This window comes from Zingiber officinale, chromosome 3B, assembly GCF_018446385.1.
Source record: "Zingiber officinale cultivar Zhangliang chromosome 3B, Zo_v1.1, whole genome shotgun sequence".
Classification (NCBI taxonomy): Eukaryota; Viridiplantae; Streptophyta; class Magnoliopsida; order Zingiberales; family Zingiberaceae; genus Zingiber; species Zingiber officinale.
In genome coordinates, this window is record NC_055991.1 from 126473534 (window position 1) to 126493605 (window position 20072).

General features: G+C 34.6%; 2 protein-coding genes, 1 long non-coding RNA gene, 1 other non-coding gene and 1 pseudogene across 11 annotated transcripts; 1 reads left to right on the plus strand and 4 right to left on the minus strand.

Moving 5' to 3' along the window:
* Positions 1-608: 608 nt before the first annotated feature.
* Positions 609-2238, minus strand: LOC121967625. Its single transcript, XR_006107813.1, has 2 exons — positions 2045-2238; positions 609-955 (listed from the first exon to the last, which is right to left on the minus strand). It is a non-coding gene; the product is annotated as an uncharacterized LOC121967625 (long non-coding RNA).
* On the minus strand, positions 1686-1783 carry LOC121968961. Its single transcript, XR_006108466.1, has one exon. It is a non-coding gene; the product is annotated as a small nucleolar RNA Z103 (small nucleolar RNA).
* On the minus strand, positions 1846-1953 carry LOC121968963 (annotated as a pseudogene).
* A 1443-nt stretch (positions 2239-3681) lies between the features above and the next one.
* Positions 3682-14197, plus strand: LOC121967626 (protein NUCLEOLAR COMPLEX ASSOCIATED 4-like). Its single transcript, XM_042517956.1, has 15 exons — positions 3682-4198; positions 4294-4386; positions 5239-5312; positions 6297-6358; positions 6449-6497; positions 7441-7541; positions 10270-10358; positions 11287-11388; positions 12186-12244; positions 12325-12499; positions 12617-12790; positions 13024-13165; positions 13236-13293; positions 13362-13467; positions 13765-14197. The coding sequence occupies exons 1-15, from the start codon at positions 3758-3760 to the stop codon at positions 13915-13917; spliced, it is 1878 nt and encodes a 625-aa protein (XP_042373890.1). The 5' UTR covers positions 3682-3757; the 3' UTR covers positions 13918-14197.
* A 425-nt stretch (positions 14198-14622) lies between these two features.
* Positions 14623-19486, minus strand: LOC121967627 (BRCA1-associated RING domain protein 1-like). Of its 8 annotated transcripts, XM_042517960.1 has the most exons (15): positions 19145-19485; positions 18938-19039; positions 18770-18823; positions 18616-18689; positions 18424-18531; positions 18042-18325; positions 17147-17320; positions 16927-17027; positions 16502-16688; positions 16307-16407; positions 16088-16205; positions 15764-15929; positions 15307-15425; positions 14929-15213; positions 14623-14815 (listed from the first exon to the last, which is right to left on the minus strand). In XM_042517960.1, the coding sequence occupies exons 2-15, from the start codon at positions 19024-19026 to the stop codon at positions 14708-14710; spliced, it is 1968 nt and encodes a 655-aa protein (XP_042373894.1). In that variant the 5' UTR covers positions 19027-19039; positions 19145-19485; the 3' UTR covers positions 14623-14707. The 8 variants fall into 8 exon arrangements, with proteins under 8 accessions (XP_042373894.1, XP_042373892.1, XP_042373891.1 ...); XM_042517958.1 differs by having other exon boundaries at positions 14929-15425; positions 18938-19036; positions 19145-19486; XM_042517957.1 differs by having other exon boundaries at positions 14929-15425.
* Positions 19487-20072: the final 586 nt, after the last annotated feature.

Below are 20072 nucleotides of genomic sequence, written 5' to 3' on the forward strand. Positions count from 1 at the left end.
TTCCTACAAACTATAAACTCATGTTAAAATGAAATCATTAAATATATTATTATAAAAAAAATTTCAAACGTTAGATAGTTGTTACAAGAAATTAAATGAATACAATTATCATTTATTTTTTATGTAAAAATTTAAAAATATTACTTTATATATTTTTTTCACGAATTAAAATGTGAAAACATTTTAATTTCAGATAATCACCTACTTTATTACATTTAGAAAATCATTTTTACTATGTAATATTTATTTTTCATTAATCAATCTATTCCTTTTATTTTTTTAAAAAAAAAATTGAAGATAAATTCCATATTTAGGGCTTCATTACTCATTTTTATTTTAATATATATATAATAATAATAATAATAATAATAATAATAATAATAATAATAATTTTTGAAGATGACAATTCATATTCTTTCATTACTTTCCTAATTAACAATGATTTTTTAAACTATTTACACATAGTTAGGTGAGTTTGAACAATTATACACGAGTAGGCAAGATTAATCAATTATTTATTTATATTTTTGGAGACCATGGAGGGAACAAATTTCTCCACTATTAAATTTATACTTTGAAAGCTGCTTCAATTCAGGAATTAGAATCTATGTTTAACATAGTTACCATTACAATCAACTTATTGCAACACACAAAAACTGAGTAAAATTGGTGGGAAAAAGAGTGTATTGCTCTAGTAGAACATTTAGATTGATGGAGGATTTAACAATCAATTGTCAAAAGAAAAATAGAACAACTTTTTTGAAATCACTCGAAAATACACTCAAGTAAGTAGTTATTAGAATAACAGGAAATTTGAGTGGCGACATGGACGCTACATGCATCAGATGAGGGCGGTGGTGAGACACTAGCAATATTCCATATTGCACTCAGCGAGAACAGAAGGGAATTGATTAACAAAAGCCTTCATCTTCTGATGGAGGCACTGCTACAGACCCTGTCGAACATAGAACAAGAACAAACAACCGAGAAATTAAACTGAATCAAAAATTAGAGAACAACCTCTTCCATCAATTTTGGTTGTTGCCTACCTCGGCTTTATCTTTCCAAGGTGGACAATAACAAAACAGAGACAAAAGCATCAAAGAAAAAATAGTGCATGTATGAATTGGTTAGAAATATAGAAATTTAAAGGGGCAAGGAAAATCAAATCTTGGATGTTTCATCAAAAGCTTAGCAAAACTTAATCTATTTTAAACCCAAGAACAAAAGAGTCTTGATAGAAATATATGTCTCATGGCCAATCCCGAGAAGTAATGGCAGCGACGCTGCTATTCCAGGCGATGGAATATGAGACCGTCTCAAGAGGGAGGAACTCACTCCTAGGAAACCAAGGAAGATCCATCAACATCCCAAGACTCTTTATGTGACGTTTACTCTGGAATATACAAACATGATTTGTTTGCTCCAACGAATAGAGGATATTTTCACCCGGAAAAATATCCTCCGTCACCAAATAGTGTCCTTTGTCTTATTGTCTAAAGAGACCAAATTAAATGAACGTGTGCAATTTTCAAAAAAAAAAAAGAAAGACTTACGCCCAATGACATTGCTATAAACAATCAAGGCGGATGTTCGGTTTGAATGACGATCATCGACAATTTACACAAACATTTGTTTAAAAAAAAGATCGAATTTGAAAAGATTTTCATTCATTTAAAGTATATGGTGATCAGAGTCCTGGCTTGATCTCCTCAAAGGAGAAGAAAAATAGCGCTCAGCATGTTCACAGTCGATCATCTGGGGAAAGGCTCATCATCTCACCATAATCTTATAATTATCTGGACATCGGAGAAAAACATTAAAAGACGGAGAAGCATTAGGAAGAGGGATCAGAATCCTGGCTTGGTTTTTCTACTCAAAATAGAGCAGAAAAGATTAAGACGCTCACTGTGTTCACAGTCGATCATTTGGGGAAAGGATCATCACATCCACTAGATAACTTCAATCGATCTTCCATATCATCAAACGGAAAAAATAGCGAATTTATGAAGTCGGAAAAAAAAGAACAACGAAATCTTTGCACCTGAATGATGAGAAAACTTCGCTTGCCATAAAGGATAACGACTACGAGAACGAAGGAAGCCGAGCCGGAAACCCTAGTTTGCAGAACAAGTTAGGACACGAAATCGAGTTGTACGACGATACTGAAGGATTAAGTAGGTATTTATAGATAGAACAAGAAACCCTAGCACTCATTATAAAGCGGAACGACGGCTTTCTACCGTCCAAAGCATAAATTTTGTATTGCGGCAGTGATCGTATCAATGTCTCGTTAAATATGGGCTTTGTGGGCTTCAATTGCTGACGAATGATCCACTCTTGTAACTTGAACACATATCATAAGTCAAAAGATTGTTATAGAAAAAATAATATGATGAGAAATAAAATATGAGGTGAGAGAAATTATGAGAGAAATATTATTTTAAGTTGATTTCAAATAAGAACAATTACAGTACGCGGTATTAATGGGAAAAAAATATATAATTTTTCACTTTTTAATAAAATATTTTTTTTATAAAAAAAATCGCCAGGATAGCCACTACAACACTTTGGAATGGAAGAAAGAAATTAAAAAGGATTTATGAATTTAAAGAAGTAATTTAATGATATCAAAATGTTGAAGCTAGTGATCAATTGACATGTTATTTATTTAATTAATAAAGTGAAAAATACCTTTAATCTTTGTATTTTCTATTGTAATATTTTACTATTTTACCTTTTATTTTAAAAATAATATTTAACTCTCCTTTCATCAAACTCAAATGTAAAAAAAATTATAAAATATAATCATGTAATATTTTAGTATTTTACCTTTTTTTTTTATAATCTTCAGAAAAAAAAATTATTGATAATTATATTTACTTCTGTTTCTTTTATTGATATAGAAACTAATTCTAGATAATTTAAAATTTCTACTAATTAAAATTAATAAAATATATGTAATCTTCAATAATATATAAAGATTAATATTTAATTATATAAATAAATAAAATAAAATTAAATAGTTTAAAATATATATTTTGGTCACTTAGGTTGTGTCTAATAATTATTTTTTTCTTCCAATAATTATTATATAAGGTTTTCTCAAAACAGAGAGTATAATTTTCTTTTCTAAGGTAAATTTCTCTTCGAGCTTTTTTATTTTTTCATATATATACATGAGTCTCTCATGATTGACTTTGACCATTAAAAAGGATAACATTGATAACGTTTAATTCTAAACTGACAAATTTTGTTTTGTAAAACATCGAGAGTGAACGCATCAATATCAATCATAGATCTAAGATCATTCATACCAATTTTTCTATTAAAAATATATAATTTAGGATAAAAAATTATTTTATTATATATATATATTTCTCCTATACAACAACATGGATACAATTAAAAAAATAGGCTCGAAAATATATATAATTATTTTCTATATCAATTTAATATACTTTATTTTTAAATTATAAAAAAATAAAATTAAAAGGATAAGAATATAATTATCTTTTATAAATTTATTTAAATTGGACTTTTGATGAAAAGGGATTAAATATTATTTTTTATTTTAAAGGATTTTTATTTTAAATGGATGTGATAAATATGAGGGTAGTTACTGAACCGGTGATAAAAAACCGGCGGCCGGGACGACCCAGTCTACAATATTACTTCAAAGCGTATCGTAGAACCCTAACAAAAAACCCAACTTCGGTTTTCCGCGGTGCTCGTGCTCCTTCTCTTCCCGTCGGCCATGGCTCCCGTTCTTACGTCGAAGAAGCGGACGAAGCCCCAAGCGAGCGAGAGCACGAAGAAGAAGAAATCCAAGAAAGAGAATTCGAGTAGCGGTGGTTCCCTATCGCTTGACGACGTCAAAGCCCTCGGCCATCAGCTCCTCTCCTCCCGCGCTCACATCAACAACCTACCCGTCCTCATCTCCTTCCTCTCCCCTGCAGCTCCCCTCGACCTCGCCATCGAGTCCCTCGTATCGCTGCAGTCCTTCTTCCTCCCACTTCTCCGAGAGATTCCATCCTCCTCGTCCGTCTTGCGCAAGCGCTCCGAGACACGCACATTTGATGGAGAGGAGAAAGACCCCGAGTCGGTTTATAAGGTCTGGATAAGGCAGAGGTTGGATGATTTCGTGGACAAGCTTATTGAGATTGCCGTGTCAGAACAATCTGCAGACGCCGTTAGGGTAATCACCTTTTTTCGATATGGATTACGTAAATAGTGCTTGTATAGAAGCCAACGCGTTTGGTCTGATTTTTTCCTGTTGCGGACTCACATCAGGATGTTGCTTTGGAGGCAATAATGAATTTTGTCAAGTTGGGAAAGGACGGAAGATTCCAGCTTGGTGTTTATAACAGGTTTCTGCATGGAATTGTAAGTCGGTTTCCCTGATCTACTTCACTTCTGAAAATTGATTTTAACTGTATATTACTCAGATAATTTATAGTCCCTTTGAGCGCATAGTAAGATTAATTATCAGAAAGTTGGTAGTTCTCCCTGTTTTTCTAATATTTATCTAGTTATATTTCTAAAGTTGCATCATTCCTTGCTTGGTATTTGTCATTTGACTATGTTTTTGCTGGGTTTGGTCATGCAAATGCCACACGTGAAACATTGAATAACCTCTGTTCTCTTGATTAATCTATCTGCAGACATCTCAATCCAGTTAGGCTGGAGGCTTCTGAGTGGAAATATAAGTTCACCTGCAGAACTTATCGTAGTTTCAGTTTGGTATGCCTGAAATAGAAATTCTTACCATAATTAGCAGCAGAAATAAGCATGAGATTGTTTTTTGGTTATTGTCAGAAGATTCTACTGAGTATCGCCTTACCAAATAACATATACCTTAGATCATGCAAGTGATATTCCAAGAAAAGGAATAATTTGGAAGATAATTCTTATAGTATTTTGAAGATAAAAAATTTGGTTGTTTTTTTGGAGTTTGATTGATAAAAACTTGATTATACTTAAGTAGTACTTTGTTCTTAGCGTGCATTGTGATGGTAGGTTTCTTAAATCGTGAATGAATTTTGATTGTCAAATCAAGCATACAAACATTGTCACGGTTCACTTCTTATGCTGTAGTTTGGTCTATGTCTACTGTTTGTGCTAACTAGTGCCCAATTTTCAAGTTTCATCATTTTTTGTCTGACAAAGCTGCATCATTTGAAACTCTTTTAACCAACATAGCCTTTTTTAATTTTTAGAATTTCAAATTCTCTGCAGGTAAGTTCTACATCAGCTGTTGACCCTTTAATAGACTTGCTTGGATCGAAGTATTTCAAGTACATAGATATTCGGTATGGTATAGCCTTTAAGCTTTGCTGATGATTGTTCTTATTTGTTGTCTGAAGTCCACATATATTAGAATTTTACCATGTATCATCTGTTTAGAGATTCAAAAAGCATAAACGATAATCATTCGTGCTTATTTTGCAAGATGTATTCATATTGTTGTATATATAGTTAAGACAACAACAATGCCGACACTTTTGTTTGTGCTCACCTCAATACTGCTGAAAAATTTAGAGAGCGTTTGGTTTGTATTGTCCACGTGTTTTCTATTTTCATTTTCTGAGAAAATGGAAAATGCGTTTGGTTTGCATTTTCCACGTTCATTTTCTAGAAAAAGAGAGCATTTTCTAAAAAAATGGAAAATGCAGAAAAGTCACTTTCCAAAAATCTGGAAAATGTGGTTTTCTGGAAAATGAAAATGAAAATGCAAACAAACCAAACGCTCCCTTATCATCCAAATGGTCTGTCAACCAACCTCTTAGTTACTGACCGACCATATTCATTTTGGTTGTCATTTGAAATTTGTCTTGGTCCTCATGAGAAACAATATTTTGAAGACATTTTTTTCAAGGTTCTTTACTATCTTGAGTTTTTCTGTCCCTATTCCAGTACTGAAAGAAAATTAGAGAAATGGAACAAATTTTAAGATACAGTCAAAAGTACATTTATTAAGAGTTATTTTCCTCCTTTTGGTTATTATTTGCCTGTTCTTGATATTGATGGTGATGATTTGCACTTGTTTTCATGTTGTAACAATTGAACTTGTAGCTTGTTATTTAGCGATTTTAATTGGTCTACATATTTGTTTTTTTTAAATGTTCACATTGAGTGACAGTATACACTTCCCTTCTTGTTCGTATATCTTAATTACTGTTTCTCCTTTCTTATTTGTTCCAATGATTGAAAATTCATATACTTTCTGTTGATTCATAACTATCACATATTTAGACTGCTTTGGGGCAAATTAAAATTTATCATTTTTTCTGCAGATATTTTACCTATACATGCATGGAGAAGATTATTAAGAACTTGGAATCAAGAATTATGAGCGGTAATTGCAATTTACTATCTCATTGTCAAGGAAGTTCACACCAATTTGTATGTTCATATCATTTTTTGCTTACAAATTCTTTTCCAACAGAATTTGGAAATGTCAGTTTACACGATGATGAAGATCTATCTAAAGCTGGGTAAGCTCTAAAATCTTAAAGACCTATGCTGGATTCTGTGTCATCATAATCATCATCATGAAGCAATGTTTATTCCATCTGGCCCACCTACTTGCCATAGTCTGTATCTCTTAGTAAAATTGTAATACTGCAAAAAAAGATATGGGCAGGGGCAATTCTTCATCGAAGGGACATAGTTATGTTTTGTATTATTTTGATAACTCACAACAACAACCAAGTCTTTATGCCGCTAAGTGATAGGCTATATGAATAACTCACAGCACAAAGGGAAAATTAATGGGTCTCTCTCTCTCTCTCTCTGGATCAAAAACACAGTTTGCATTTTCTACTACTGTAATTTGGTTGAGAAAGGATATCTCAATGTGAGAGGAACATGGTTGGAATTTCTTGGTTGGTCTAATCACAACATTACATCTCAGAGCATGCTCCTGTGCCAAGAAGTTCCCGAGAGGTGGTTAACAAATGGCACTGCAGCCTAACTAGCCATCTACTCATCCACTCCAGCTATTCTCCGGCTGTGGCTTCTTTTGATGTTAACAGATGCATGAGAGCTACTAGTTTCAGTATAAGCTGCAATATATCTCCTATTTATGTCATCATTGATGATCTCGTTCTGTATTGTTCTTGTAGTTTTCTGCAATCTTTGAATCTTTTGTTATGTTTAATAGCATTGACTGTGGAAGAGTATTTATCTTTAAGGTTGTAGATAATATTATTCTGACATCTTTTGGGTAATTGCACTCCAACACATAAGAAATTTCAATACGAAGCTTACTAATTTCGTTTACCCTTTGTCAATTCTTCATTGTCATCTTTGTATTTCATTTCTGGAAGTGATTTTGTTCATCCTGCATTTATTTTATTTTTTGAACGATAATATCTTGCAGTTACTATCACATTCTATGTAGTAGCTAATATTCCTTTTTATTTTTGTTATTTGCAGTAAGGTAGACTTTGCTGTTCATATTATATACAACTTGTTGTCTCAATTCCCTCCATTAGAACTTGAGAAAGAACAAAGTTATGAGACTTGGAGTGAATTGGGTAAGTGCCTATCTCTTTTATCAGTCAATGAAGTTTTATGTTGGCATGTATACAAATGTATTCTATTATTTTTTTCATGGCCACAGGTAACATTTTTTGGTTATCCATTTGATGATTGATCTTAAGTTGATGCATCAAGCCATTTTGCATAAGGATAATTTGCTTTCAGCAGTTTGCTATAAAAATTATATCTGATTGTTATAGTCTCCTCTTATCACGTCAGTTTATTTTTGCTGGACTAATACTTGGAATAAAAATGTTTTTATGTTATATGGTCAGGAAAACCTCATCCTTTTATCTATAGATAATTGTTAGAAACTGAAATGCTTGAGCTTTTATTAGTACAGTCGTTGCAAACATGTCTAGGCAAGGGTGTGGTTTTTGAAAAAAGTTAATTTCTTTTTTTTTTGTTAGAATAAACCTGAAGTTTTTCACAAGATGATTATAGTAGTGCTATTTGCTTCACGGCATGAGTGAAATTTTTTGTATCCGCATATAAGTTGTTTGTATTGACTGGAGGTTCTAGTTTAAAATAGCAATTTGAGCGTATGCCTTGTGCATGCCTTGGAAGTCATGTAAATGCTGTCTGCATGACTTGTTAATCCATTCAAGGACTGTCTTTTTCATTCTTTGGAGATGAATAATGAAAATACACAGGCAATGGATGTATTCCGAATCTTGAATCTTAAAAAAGGGTTGCCTATTTCGAAGGTGTACAATGTGATTCCTAAGCTCTGCTTCTACTGACAATTTTTTAGCATTCCATCAGTTTTTTTTATATATAAAAAAAAGCTGTAAGGTGTAGTTTGATGTTAGAGTGGATCATAACAAGTTTATCAGGAACATTATCTTATCTACCTGTAGGTGAGGGTTCCATCGGGTCTGATTCTTGTTCGTAAAATTCTATAAATAAACAAAGTGTATTTTAAAATGTATTTGAAATTCATGATTAAGATTTATTTCAATACCACAATCAATTTTCACATTAATCACAGCTTGCAAGACTACCATATAGTTTTAATCATAGTTCATGATGGTATCAGTCCAAAAAATATATGATGCTTCACAGTATCACACACTGACAATGACAATTCAATTGCATAACTCAGCTATTTATGGGAATTCAATTTCAAATATCACTGTCAATAGACCCATTTCTCTGTTTTATAACTAATTATTCATAGGTCACAGCCATTTACATAATTGAACCAACAGCTAGGTTAACCCCTAGGCACATGAGAAATTGCTAGATGCCAAATATTTTTCCAAAAATCGTCACTATCAGGCTTATTTTTCTAAGCCTGTGAACTGAGAAATTAATATGATTGCTTGCTCTGTTAACTTATCACAGAATCTCAAACTTTCTAAATTGATCAAATTCTCATTTGTGTGTCCCTAGCTGAGAATAACCTTCTAGTAGTTCGTTGCTCCATCCAACTCCTGCAGCTTACCTTTAGCTTTTTCGGTCCTTCCCTGTTAAATTGAATGCCTTCTGTAAGTCCCATGAAGTGGTCATTAAGATCTTTTTTAGGATGGACCTGTAGGAGGCATGAAAACTCTAGGTTGGCCTCTTGCAGTGTTTGATGCTGGGATCACCCACTGAACAGATGGAGCTATATGAATTCACACTATTTTTAGCCTTCTCAGTCCTTCCCTGTCAAGTTGAAAGCCTCCTAGAGTGGCCATTAAGATCTTACTTATGGTGGATCCATAGTGACATGAAGACTCTAGGTTGGCCCCTTGCAGGGTTTGATGTTGCTATAGGGATTGCCCTGATCAGATGGAGTTTTAGGAATGCCAGTCAGCTGTTCTTGGTTGATGATAGATTTGAACATGGACTAATAGATGAACTGCAGATATTGAAAAAAAAAGAGCAGCCCGGTGCACAAAACTCCTGCCATGCGGGTCCCGGGGAAGGATCCATTGTACGCAGCCTTACCTTGCTTTTTGCAAGAGGCTATTTCCAAGATTTGAATCCGTGATCTTTTGGTCACATGGTAACAACTTTACCGTTGCGCCAAGGCTCCCCTTCAACTGTAGATATTGAACGAGATAGAAAATGTTGCTGGCCTAAATCAGCCTATTTTCATATTGGGCTGGGTTGTTAGTTCCACCAATCCCTCATGTTGAATTGTGTTTCTCCTTGATCTTGCCCTTGTCCTTCAGCTATTTTGTCCTGTGACTCAATCTCTTCAATGCTTCTTGAATGCATTTATTATATCTTATTTAGCAAGTAGAAACAGTTTCCTTTCCTTTCTAATACTAGCGTAGTAGTGGTGCAATGGTAAAGTTACAGCTCCTGAAGGTCATGGGTTCAAGTCTCAGAAACCACCTCTTGCAAAGCAGTTAAGGCTACGAACAATAGACCTTCCCACATTGGCAGGAGTTTCGTACATCGGACTCCCTTTTTTTTTCACTAGTACTAGTGTAGCAGAGGGAAGCCTTAGTGCAATGGTAAAGTTGTTGTTGTGTGATCTAGAGGTCACGAGTTCGAGTCTGCCTCTTGCAAAGTAGGGTAAGGCTGTGTACAATATATGCTTCCCCGATCCCGCATTGGCGGGAGTTTCGTGCACCGAACTGCCCTTATTACTAGCACTAGTCTAGCCATTGGCATTCAAGATTTAGGAATCCAAATTTTGTTATTTTGCTTGTACCTATTGCTCATCTATCCCTGTTAATTCTGTTTTTGCGCAAGTGTCTTTACTTGTAATTGTGAATATTGTTGTAGGTCTTTCATTCGAGGAGCCAGAAAATATTTTTAGTAATGATCTGATTTCGGATACAGAGCCACATGGGTTAAAGAAAGCTAACAAAAATGTAAGTGTATGAGCTCAGATTGTATTTTAATATGTGATATCACATAACAATTTTGTTTTTTATTTTTTTGGATGAAAGGAGGAACGGAGTAATGTAAAGATGAAAATTATTTTACGTTCTTCCCATAGGTTATGGGAAAAATTCTAAGTTTCATCTCAATGAATTTAATGTGTTATTGGGAAATAGAAAGATTGTTATTTGTCATACAATATGGAGAACATTTTCTTTGGTTTTTTCTTTATATATGCACACAGATATTTGCCACTACCATATCTAGTTGATATAATTTCTGAAAATGCTATATGAATTGCCTCTGTACAGTTTTTATTCTGGTAAATGTCACTGTTATACAATCATCAGATATTGTAGAACTTTGTTTAGTAACTTTAATTGCTGTAGGTTTAATCTTTTCTTTGGTTTCTTTTGGAGGAGAAAAATAGAATTAGATTAGTTGATTTCCAGTGTAATGAAATGGGATATCAAAAATTGACTTGATTTTATTGATGCCGTGTTTCTCTATTTAAGTTCTACTCATGGATATTAAGTTCTCTTCTTTTCAGGATATTGGTATTTAGACTCTTACTTTCCAATTAACTTTATTTATACTATTTTTTGGTCTTTGCAAATGATATCTAGTCCCACCGTCCTTTTCCCCAAATTTTGGCACCATTGAATCATTCTTGCTGGTTGTACAAAATTTTGGTGATGCGATTCTTTTATTTGAATGATGTCGAGTTCTTGTATAGAAATGCACATTAATTTGTTCTCACAGTGCTGTTGCTTGTCATAAGGATTCACGGTTCTCTCAGTCTGATTATCCATTAACCATCTGAGAATCATATGCTAATTTAGTTGTTGTATATGCTTCAGCTTGAATAAATGAGGCCTCGATGTTCTAACTTGACCTCACGTTTTACTGCTGCTGCAGGTCCCATCCATAAGTCATATTTCTAAAAAAATTAGGTTAAGATTCAGCAAGGCTTGGATTTCCTTTCTTAGATTACCACTTCCTGTTGATGTGTACAAGCAGGTAACTTAGTTTGAGGCCCTAATATTTCTTCTTATTTTTTTTGTTTATTTAATTCCATCTGTTACCAAATTTTCTGTTTTTTTTTAAGGCTTTTAAATTCATATACCTGAATCTGCAAATAGATATGACTTGGCCAAACCTAAGGTTAATATTTTGATTATGGTATGCCTTACAAAACATCTATATTATTATTTTTCAGTTGATGCCAATTGTTGCAGAGATTTTTAGTATGCCTAACAGTGATGCAGTAGGAAAATAAATTGTTAATTAACAAATTTATTGTAAACTTTTTCCTTTTTTTTTTAAAAATTCATCCATCGTTTCACTTCCAATTCATACCTAAACTTTTTAACTACTACAATTCTATCCAACCTTCCATATGACATGCTTGATTTTGGTAATTATAGATACCCTTGGAATGATTCCAAATATATATTTTTTTTCTAAAAAATTGTTTAAATTATTATATTAGCTTACTTTTTTATTTTTAGTTTCTCTTTTATCGTTATTGGAAGAAAGAAAGTATTTCAAGTAAAAAATAGGTATTGTTTCTAAGGGATAGATATCATTTTGATATGATATTATACAGATGAAAATTGAAATTTCCTTGTTAAAATTTATATGAAAAATTAAAATAGAGTAACTCTTATTTGGCTTAAAATAATTGAATAAATAAATTGTACCTGCCTTTTATTCCCTAAACATTGCTTTTGTAATGGATTTTGTAGACTACATTTTTGCATTCAAAATGTTTTATGGTGATTTTATGGTGATTTGACCAAAATGCTTGCTTACAGGTTCTCGCATCACTTCACCAGAGCATTATCCCATATATGACAAACCCTTCTATCCTGTGGTGAGACATGCTAAATACTTAATTGTTGTTTAAAGTGAGCCCTCACTTAGGAAGCCTTACATGTTACTTTGCTGTTGCAGTGACTTCTTAACTAGATCGTATGACATTGGAGGTGTGATTAGTGTGATGGCACTTAATGGTCTTTTCATTCTTATGACACAATGTGGCGTGGAATATCCCAAGTTCTATGAAAAACTTTATGCATTGTTAACACCAGCTGTTTTTATGACAAAATTTCGAGCTTCATTTTTCCATGTAAGTTTTCCAAAAGATACAGTTCGATTTTTCAAGTCCAACAATGAATCAAGAAGGGCTTTTACTTTTACACGTCTCATTACAGTATTTTCTGACATCCAATACCATGTTTTGCAGCTCCTGGATACCTGTCTCAAATCGTCTTATTTTCCAGCATACCTCGCTGCTGCTTTTGCAAAAAAGTTTAGCAGATTGGCTCTGTCTGTACCACCATCTGGGGAATTGATTATTATTGCTTTAATTCACAATCTATTGCGCAGGCATCCATCAATTAATTTTTTAGTTCATCAGGTATCTCTCTTGAAGGTCCCTCTCAAGAATTTTATGCTTCCATCAGCATTTTCAATAATCAGATCAATATGTGCACATATCTGTTTTAATTTAATTATAACATCTTATGTTCGATCCTAAATATCACAAACCATTGCTACTTTTCAAATAAAATTTATCACTGTAAGATTGTTTTCTTAGCTTTTTCTTCTCTATGCTTTTGTGATTCTTATTATACTTTTTTCTTTATTTAGCCTCTAGGTGAGGAAAACAATGATGTACCTATGGAAAATCCTGGCTCTATTGAGGAGTCAAGGGATCCAGCCGTGAGCAAGAAAATTGGTACAGATCCATTTGATGATAACGAAAGTGATCCTGCAAAGTCAAATGCCATGAGTAAGTTCTATCCTGAATCATAACTAATACAGGATTATCAGTCTGATGGATTTGTTGTATTTTGCTGCAGGAAGTTCATTATGGGAAATTGAAACCCTCCGACATCACTACTCTCCAGCAGTCTCCAGGTAGTCAACATTTATTATTATTTTTATTTTATTGCCTCCTATTACAATGATCTTAATTTCATTGTCAGATTTGTGGCTTCACTTGAAAATGATCTTACGGTTAGAGCCAAAACATCTGAAGTCACTGTTGCAGATTTTGCTTCTGGATCTTATGCCACAGTTTTTAGAGATGAGGTCAGTTTTCAATCCATCTCTTGTTTGTCTCATATATGATTTCCGTTCTTGTGCGAGGTATTTTCGAGGAATTAACCATGATTATTATTTGTTCACCCTATGAAGAACACTTTGATATAATTTGGGACGGAGCATCATTGATATTTCATGACAAATGTTGGTTATTGGATGTAATACCTTTGAATATTGACCCTTTGGTTTGCATTTGGGGTAGTTCTGATTAGATCTCTATTCCCCAAGCATGACCAATGGTTTTGACCCCAAGTTGTGATTGTCTTTGAATTGATGGTCTTGCAGATCCGCCGACGAATTAAACAGGTTCCACTTGCTTTTTACCAAGTAATACCCCCCTCGCTGTTTAGTGACTCCGACTTCCCTGGCTGGACTTTTGGCATTCAAAATAACGAGAAGCAAGAAACAAAAGCTGCACCAAATGAGGTGGCAGCGTGAATGGTACCGGTTCAGTTTGACAAACAAAGGAGGTGAGGCCTGAAGATTGGACTTCAGTTGTGGCGAGTAGCTGAAGGATGACGCACAGTTCAATTCCTTCCTCGACTGTCACTGAGGCAATTTTGACTGTAGATGAATCTTTCTATGTATTATCTTGACTTCCATTCGAGTTGGAAAGTAAAATGTTGTTGGGCTTCAAATGATTTGTGCCTTGCTCAAAATGATTAATGATGTTACGCTTGTGCAACTCTTCGGATAATGAGTTCTCATGTCTTTGCTACTCGCGGAGTAAATTTTGTTTGATTTTAGCCAAACTCTGTAAATAGCACTCGCGTTCAAACCCTGCTGGTTATCCAATATGCGATAACAATTTGTAATTTTGCCTGCTTTAGCATTTTTGTGCGAACATATGCTTTAAATACTTGCGAGAACAATAACTAATAGTAAATAGCTGAGGCGGACGCCATTTAGTTCATCATAGATCTTTGTTGGTGGCAGCAAACTGTTGCTTGGGCTTTCTCCTACTGAATTGAACCTTTCAACTTGCAGAAATAATCAAAGAACGAACACAATTTTTTCCGTTTATCAAATTTCAGAAACTGCAGTTAACAAGTATGCTTTAATAGCAAGCAGTTTCCTTGCAACAAAACCAAAAAATGTATCAGAAATAAAAGCATCTGCCAAATATAATGAAACCCCTTTCAGTAAGAGAAGTTGATTGCAAACCAATCACAAGTAACTTCATTTCCATCCAATTTACAGGAAGAAACTTTCGCATACAATCATACAATCAAGCAAAATGAAGACCATCCAATTTACATCCATTGCCAATTGACTGCAAGTATATCAAAAGGGAGCATCGCAACCCCACAATAACAAAAGTCCATACTTCAGAACTCTACCAAAAGAGCAAATGCATTGAAGTCACTAGTCTACTTGATCGAGGCATATAACATCCAAAGTTTTGACGTCCAAAGTAGCAATGGCATCCATTACTCTATTATTACTTACTGGTCGGGCACCGGTCTTCATAAACATGTCTACTTCTTTACATCTTTCATCTTTAATCGTCATAATATCTCTCGGATAATTATCCTTCAGATAGTCTGCATTGTAAATGAAATACAGAAATGATTCAACTGAAGATGCATTTGGAGAAGGGTACTTCACCACCAAACAATCCGCCTCCAACACCCTTCCACCAGCATCCACAACAAGCTCCCGAAGAGACTGTTCAGATGATTGATCGAAGTGTTCACTTATATAAAAGCGTAGACCTGCAAATAAGGTTTTTGCCTGCCACAGAAATGGCAAATATCCAAGACAACTTTGGAGCAATGCAATAATTGAATTGAACATCATTGAGCATCCAAGTGAGAAAGCACGAACCTTGCTGATCATATTATGCCTTCTTTTCTTGGGTCCATCTGCAAAACCTTTTTCATCAAACCTAACTTCAAATGGCTCTTCCTCGACAAGATGTCCTGACTCCAAGCTAACCTTAACCCCTGCATCAGATTTTTTTTTTCCCCTCTTTTTTGTTGATCAACTATAATAACTATGAAAAATCCAAGCTAACTAACCATCAACAGCTTTTGATTTTTTAAAAAAAATTTTATTTGAACATGGAAGTTGTATCCACATGGAAAATAGGAGGTTAAAAATCACAAGTGACAAGAAATCACAAAGTTACCTAAGGTTCTCTTAGTTAATAAACTTACAAATATTTCAACTCTTTGATAATAGAAATTTAATTGCATGTTAAAAGCCGGGACAAACGGGATTTGCCCTACGACTGAAATAAAGAACAAAATGATATTAAAAACCACTCTTTGTTGGAACTTACACTTTGTTGTGAGAATCCATTTCCAACTCAAAACAGCCAATAGGAAATCATTTGTTCTTCTGCAAGCACCACATTCATTGGTTGAAACAATGACATGTGTTACCTCATGCGTCCATCTTTCAGTCACTTTTCCATTAATCAAGCTAGCCAATTCAACAAGGAGCTTCTGTAAATTGATTCAGAAAGGCTTATATGAATCAATTTGCACTCAGGGAATAAAGAACATAAATAGAGTTCACATTGAGTATACTTCAATTTTAGTACTTCTTGCAATTTATGATCAAAGATTCAAAACGCACGACAATAGAATTGCTTCCAAATCACCTTTTCTGAATCCATTAGATCAGAGCCCATGAATATCATTTCATTTGAAACATCCATTGCAGCAGCACAATTGTTACTTCGATCATCTTTTAGCTTCCCTAAAGGCTTAGAAGAGTCTCTAAGAGAAGATACAGTAAAAGATTTGAAATATCAAACATGATATAATTGATTTGTGTACACAACAAATTTATAAATGATGCAAAAAGAAAGAGTACACACATCTGAATAGATTGGAGATGTGTACTGTTGTCGTTCTTCCCAGAATCATCGCATTGTAATTTTTCAGAAGTGTGCGAAGGGCAGAGCACATTAAAATTTCTCTGTTATCATGTGACAATCATGCTACTCGACCAAAAAAAAGCCAACGAGAAATGAGAAAAAAATGAAGAAAAAAGAGCCATGGTAGAAGCTTACACAATCCCATCGACAATCTGGGATCTGAACTGCACAAGTGACATGATAGCTCTTAAGGCAGTTGCTATAATAACAACCAAGAGCAGCACCTTTCACTCCACATTTGCTGCATTTTATCTTTGATGCTCGCTTTAGTTCTAACTCAAAGTTTTTCACGATTTCCCCAGAAAAATACACTTGAGGAGCCCTAAGTAAATACACAATCACCAAACATAAAAAGGATCACTAAGGAAGAAACATAAACCATCTAAGGTCCAGATGATAAAGAAGAAATTGCTAAAGGCACAAGAATAAACAATAGATATGAATTTAACTAGCAATGTAACAAACTATGGAATGAATGTGGCAAGGAAGAAAAGAAATCATCATACACAATTACTTTGAAATCCCATAATTTTGAAACATCTGTCAAATAAATAACTTACCATTCAACACACTTTTCATGAACGTATATTCCATTGGACTGGTTTGATTCCTCCAATGCGATGAGTTTGCCATCTTTGTAACATTTCATAGGTCCAGAATCCTGCAAATGTCAATTTGTAAAGAAAATATTATTTCTCAAAGGATTAGAATAACACCATGACTTAACTAAAATTTAAACTCAATACAAGGTGAAAGGGCAATAGTTCACATATACATCACCTCTGTAATTCGGAAAGAATGGCAAAATGCGCATTCATCACCAAACAAAATTCTTCCATTATGATTATCTGGACTAGCATTATTCCTGGTCTTTGCATTTTTTGGTGTCTTTGCTTTCTTGAAATTGTTGAGTCGAGAAGCACCATTTTTCATTCGAGAAGAGGCTTTGAGATTCTGTAACATAGAAGATTGTTTGTTCTTAGAATTTGTCCCTTAACAAGTTAATAATATGCAGTAAGCTAATTCATCGTAGGAAGTTGACTATTCAGCAATTCAAGTTAGTGCAAATACTACCACAAGATATAGGTTCACATATCCTAACTTGAAAAAGGGAGGAGAAGAAAAAAAATCAAATCATGCTTTTTTCACAGAACAATCAGTAAGATGCAGGATCAAAATTGATTCATAAGTTTCCTATATTTTCATGAAAGAAGAAACAAGGTATTTACGACAAGTGAACTTTGTTTGACTTTAGTTATTTAATTTAGGATACAGCAAATTTTACCAACTATCATTTAGAAGATTGTGGCAAAAGGCGAATACGTTCGTCCCCAACGCCCCCGCCAACCCGTCCCAAGGCCAACACGGAGGAGGTAACTATCATTTAGAAGATGGTACACTACCGAGTGGTTTTAGAGAGACAACATAGTCATGATACAAAACTATGATAAGAAGCTTTCAAGCCATGGATTATTAAAAAGGAGATGCTGATGCAAACTCAAATGTGATCATGCATTTTGCACTTGCCCTCCTTGCACACAAGTTCAAATCCACCATAAGGGCAGGAAGGTTAACATAAATCGACTAAAAATACATAGAAAAGCAAGTATCGATTTGATTGACTCTAATGCTCTGTTTAAACGGAGGTGTTAAGGTGCCAACAAACACAACTTACCTGTTCAGGATAACTATCATGTTTCTGCAATTTAGAACCGCTATTTTCACCAAATGAAGGGCGATGACTGGACTCCTGGTGGCTTGGTTTATCTTGTGCATTATGTACTACTCCTGGTGGTTCATCTCCTGCAAGTGAAACTTTTTTGGAGAGGGGTGAATGGCTAGGTTTATCTTGTACATTATGTAATCCTGGTGGTTCATCTCCTTCAAGTGAAACTTTTTTAGAGAGGCATGACTGGCTTGATTTATCTTGTACATCATGCACTCCTTGTGGTTTATCACCTGCAAGAGAAAATTTAATTTATCAGAGTGTGTTGCAGCTACAAACATCATCACAAACTAGGATGCTTCATCCTAATTAAGTTGAGAATTTTTCATACCCGGCACATTTTTAGTTGATGATCTCTGTTGAATAATGCTGCCAATAGCAGCATCCATCTCTTGAAAAAGGTTCACCATCCTTTCTACGTGAAGAGCATCCCTAGTGTCTGCAAATATTCACAAGGCGCACACATGAAATGATTTATAACTTCAGAGATGTGTAAAAGTTGTCAATTGTAACAAATTCATACCTTCGTATCGAAAAGGGTTCTGACAAGAAAGACAAACAGAACGTTGACGGGTTAAAGGAGTGATAATACAGTCGCTGAATAAGCTCAGAGCATGACTCTGAATTAGTATTATCTATCATCGGATTTGGATTAACACGCAAATGAACGCGCATACCTGCAAACTATGTGATTACACGGTAATAATTTTGGTTTTTTAAACAAACCTTTGCTGCAAGAAAATAAACAACAATAAGATAGTAAACTCCGCCAATAACAATAAGAGAGATAACTTTTATCACTGAAACTAGTGAATTGAAGCCTCAGAATGACTGAATAACATTACCATATGAAGCATTTCAGTTCCTTCTCTAACTTGGTGAGATAGTTAAGAAATGGACTCCACATTTGGGATATCTCTACCGGATCAATCATCTCCGTAACACTACTAAAAAAAGGAAAACATTGAAAGAGAAATCCACATGAGTTGTTCTTCCATTTTATATATACGTAGCCTCCATTGTGGAGTTGAATGCATACACAGTAGAACTACCTCCTTAATCACGTGGCTTGTAGCTTATTAAAAGGTTGGTCTTTGGGTGCGTTGCCAGAAAACGTAGAGATATGACGAAGGAGGAGAAGTTGAACAAAATAAAAGTATAAGGTAGGAGTCTCTCCTGCTGTGATTTCCTTTTTTCCCTAAGAAAAGAAATAGCAGTAGGAAGAAATGCATAAACGTAAATACGAGATGTCCGGAGGTAGGAAGTAGGGACAAAGCGGCTGAAGTGAATCTGTGTGGCTTGCGGCAGAAGACGCCGGCGATGGGAAGCAGGGAAGTAAAGGAATTAGACAAAGAGATAGTGGCCAGTGGCAGTGGGAAGTGGGAACGACGTGGAAACGCTATACCATAGATCTCCGCCTTCTTTTGGTGACGTCATCTGGCGGTGTGGGTCGTGTCGGCGGCCCGCGCTCGCCGAGTCAAAAATTATTTGAAAGATAATAATAAAAAATTCAAATAGTGTTACAAAATTAGCAAATATAAAAAATAGGATGAATTACAATTTACCCCCGAGGTTTGACTTAAGTACGAAACAATCCTCATGATTTCAAAAGTAACAAAAAAATCCCTGACCAGTAACATTATAACATTATAACCCTTTGACGCTGGGAATACATACTAAAATACTGATGTCATCATAAATTCCTTTTTTTTTGGAAAATAATACCCTTATTATGCTGTGAATTTAAATCCGGGACAATACTACCCTTTAACAAAAGAAAGGTAATTGTAAAACAACCTCATATATAAAATCATTGGTCAATAATACCTTGGTCACTCGGATGTTTCTTAGTCTGGTCGATCGGACGCTACCCGGTTGATTACTTGATCGGGCGTTGCCCGACCGGAGACACCACTCCCAATCGGGCGTTTCTAGGTCGGATGCTTCTCGCTTTTGCAGGGCGGATATCCATTGGTCTTC

What these genes read in the sequence shown, in the direction of transcription:
- LOC121967626 (XM_042517956.1), top strand. Translation starts at nt 3,758, where the DNA reads ATGGCTCCCGTTCTTACGTCGAAGAAGCGGACGAAGCCCCAAGCGAGC. An exon ending in TGAGACTTGGAGTGAATTGG is followed by an intron (nt 7,542 to 10,269) that starts GTAAGTGCCTAT and finishes ATATTGTTGTAG; the next exon opens with GTCTTTCATTCGAGGAGCCA. An exon ending in TAAAGAAAGCTAACAAAAAT is followed by an intron (nt 10,359 to 11,286) that starts GTAAGTGTATGA and finishes CTGCTGCTGCAG; the next exon opens with GTCCCATCCATAAGTCATAT.
- LOC121967627 (XM_042517958.1), bottom strand. Translation starts at nt 19,026, where the DNA reads ATGATTGATCCGGTAGAGATATCCCAAATGTGGAGTCCATTTCTTAAC. An exon ending in CATGAAAAGTGTGTTGAATG is followed by an intron (nt 16,689 to 16,926) that starts GTAAGTTATTTA and finishes GTATTTACTTAG; the next exon opens with GGCTCCTCAAGTGTATTTTT. An exon ending in TGAAGACCGGTGCCCGACCA is followed by an intron (nt 14,816 to 14,928) that starts GTAAGTAATAAT and finishes CTCTTTTGGTAG; the next exon opens with AGTTCTGAAGTATGGACTTT.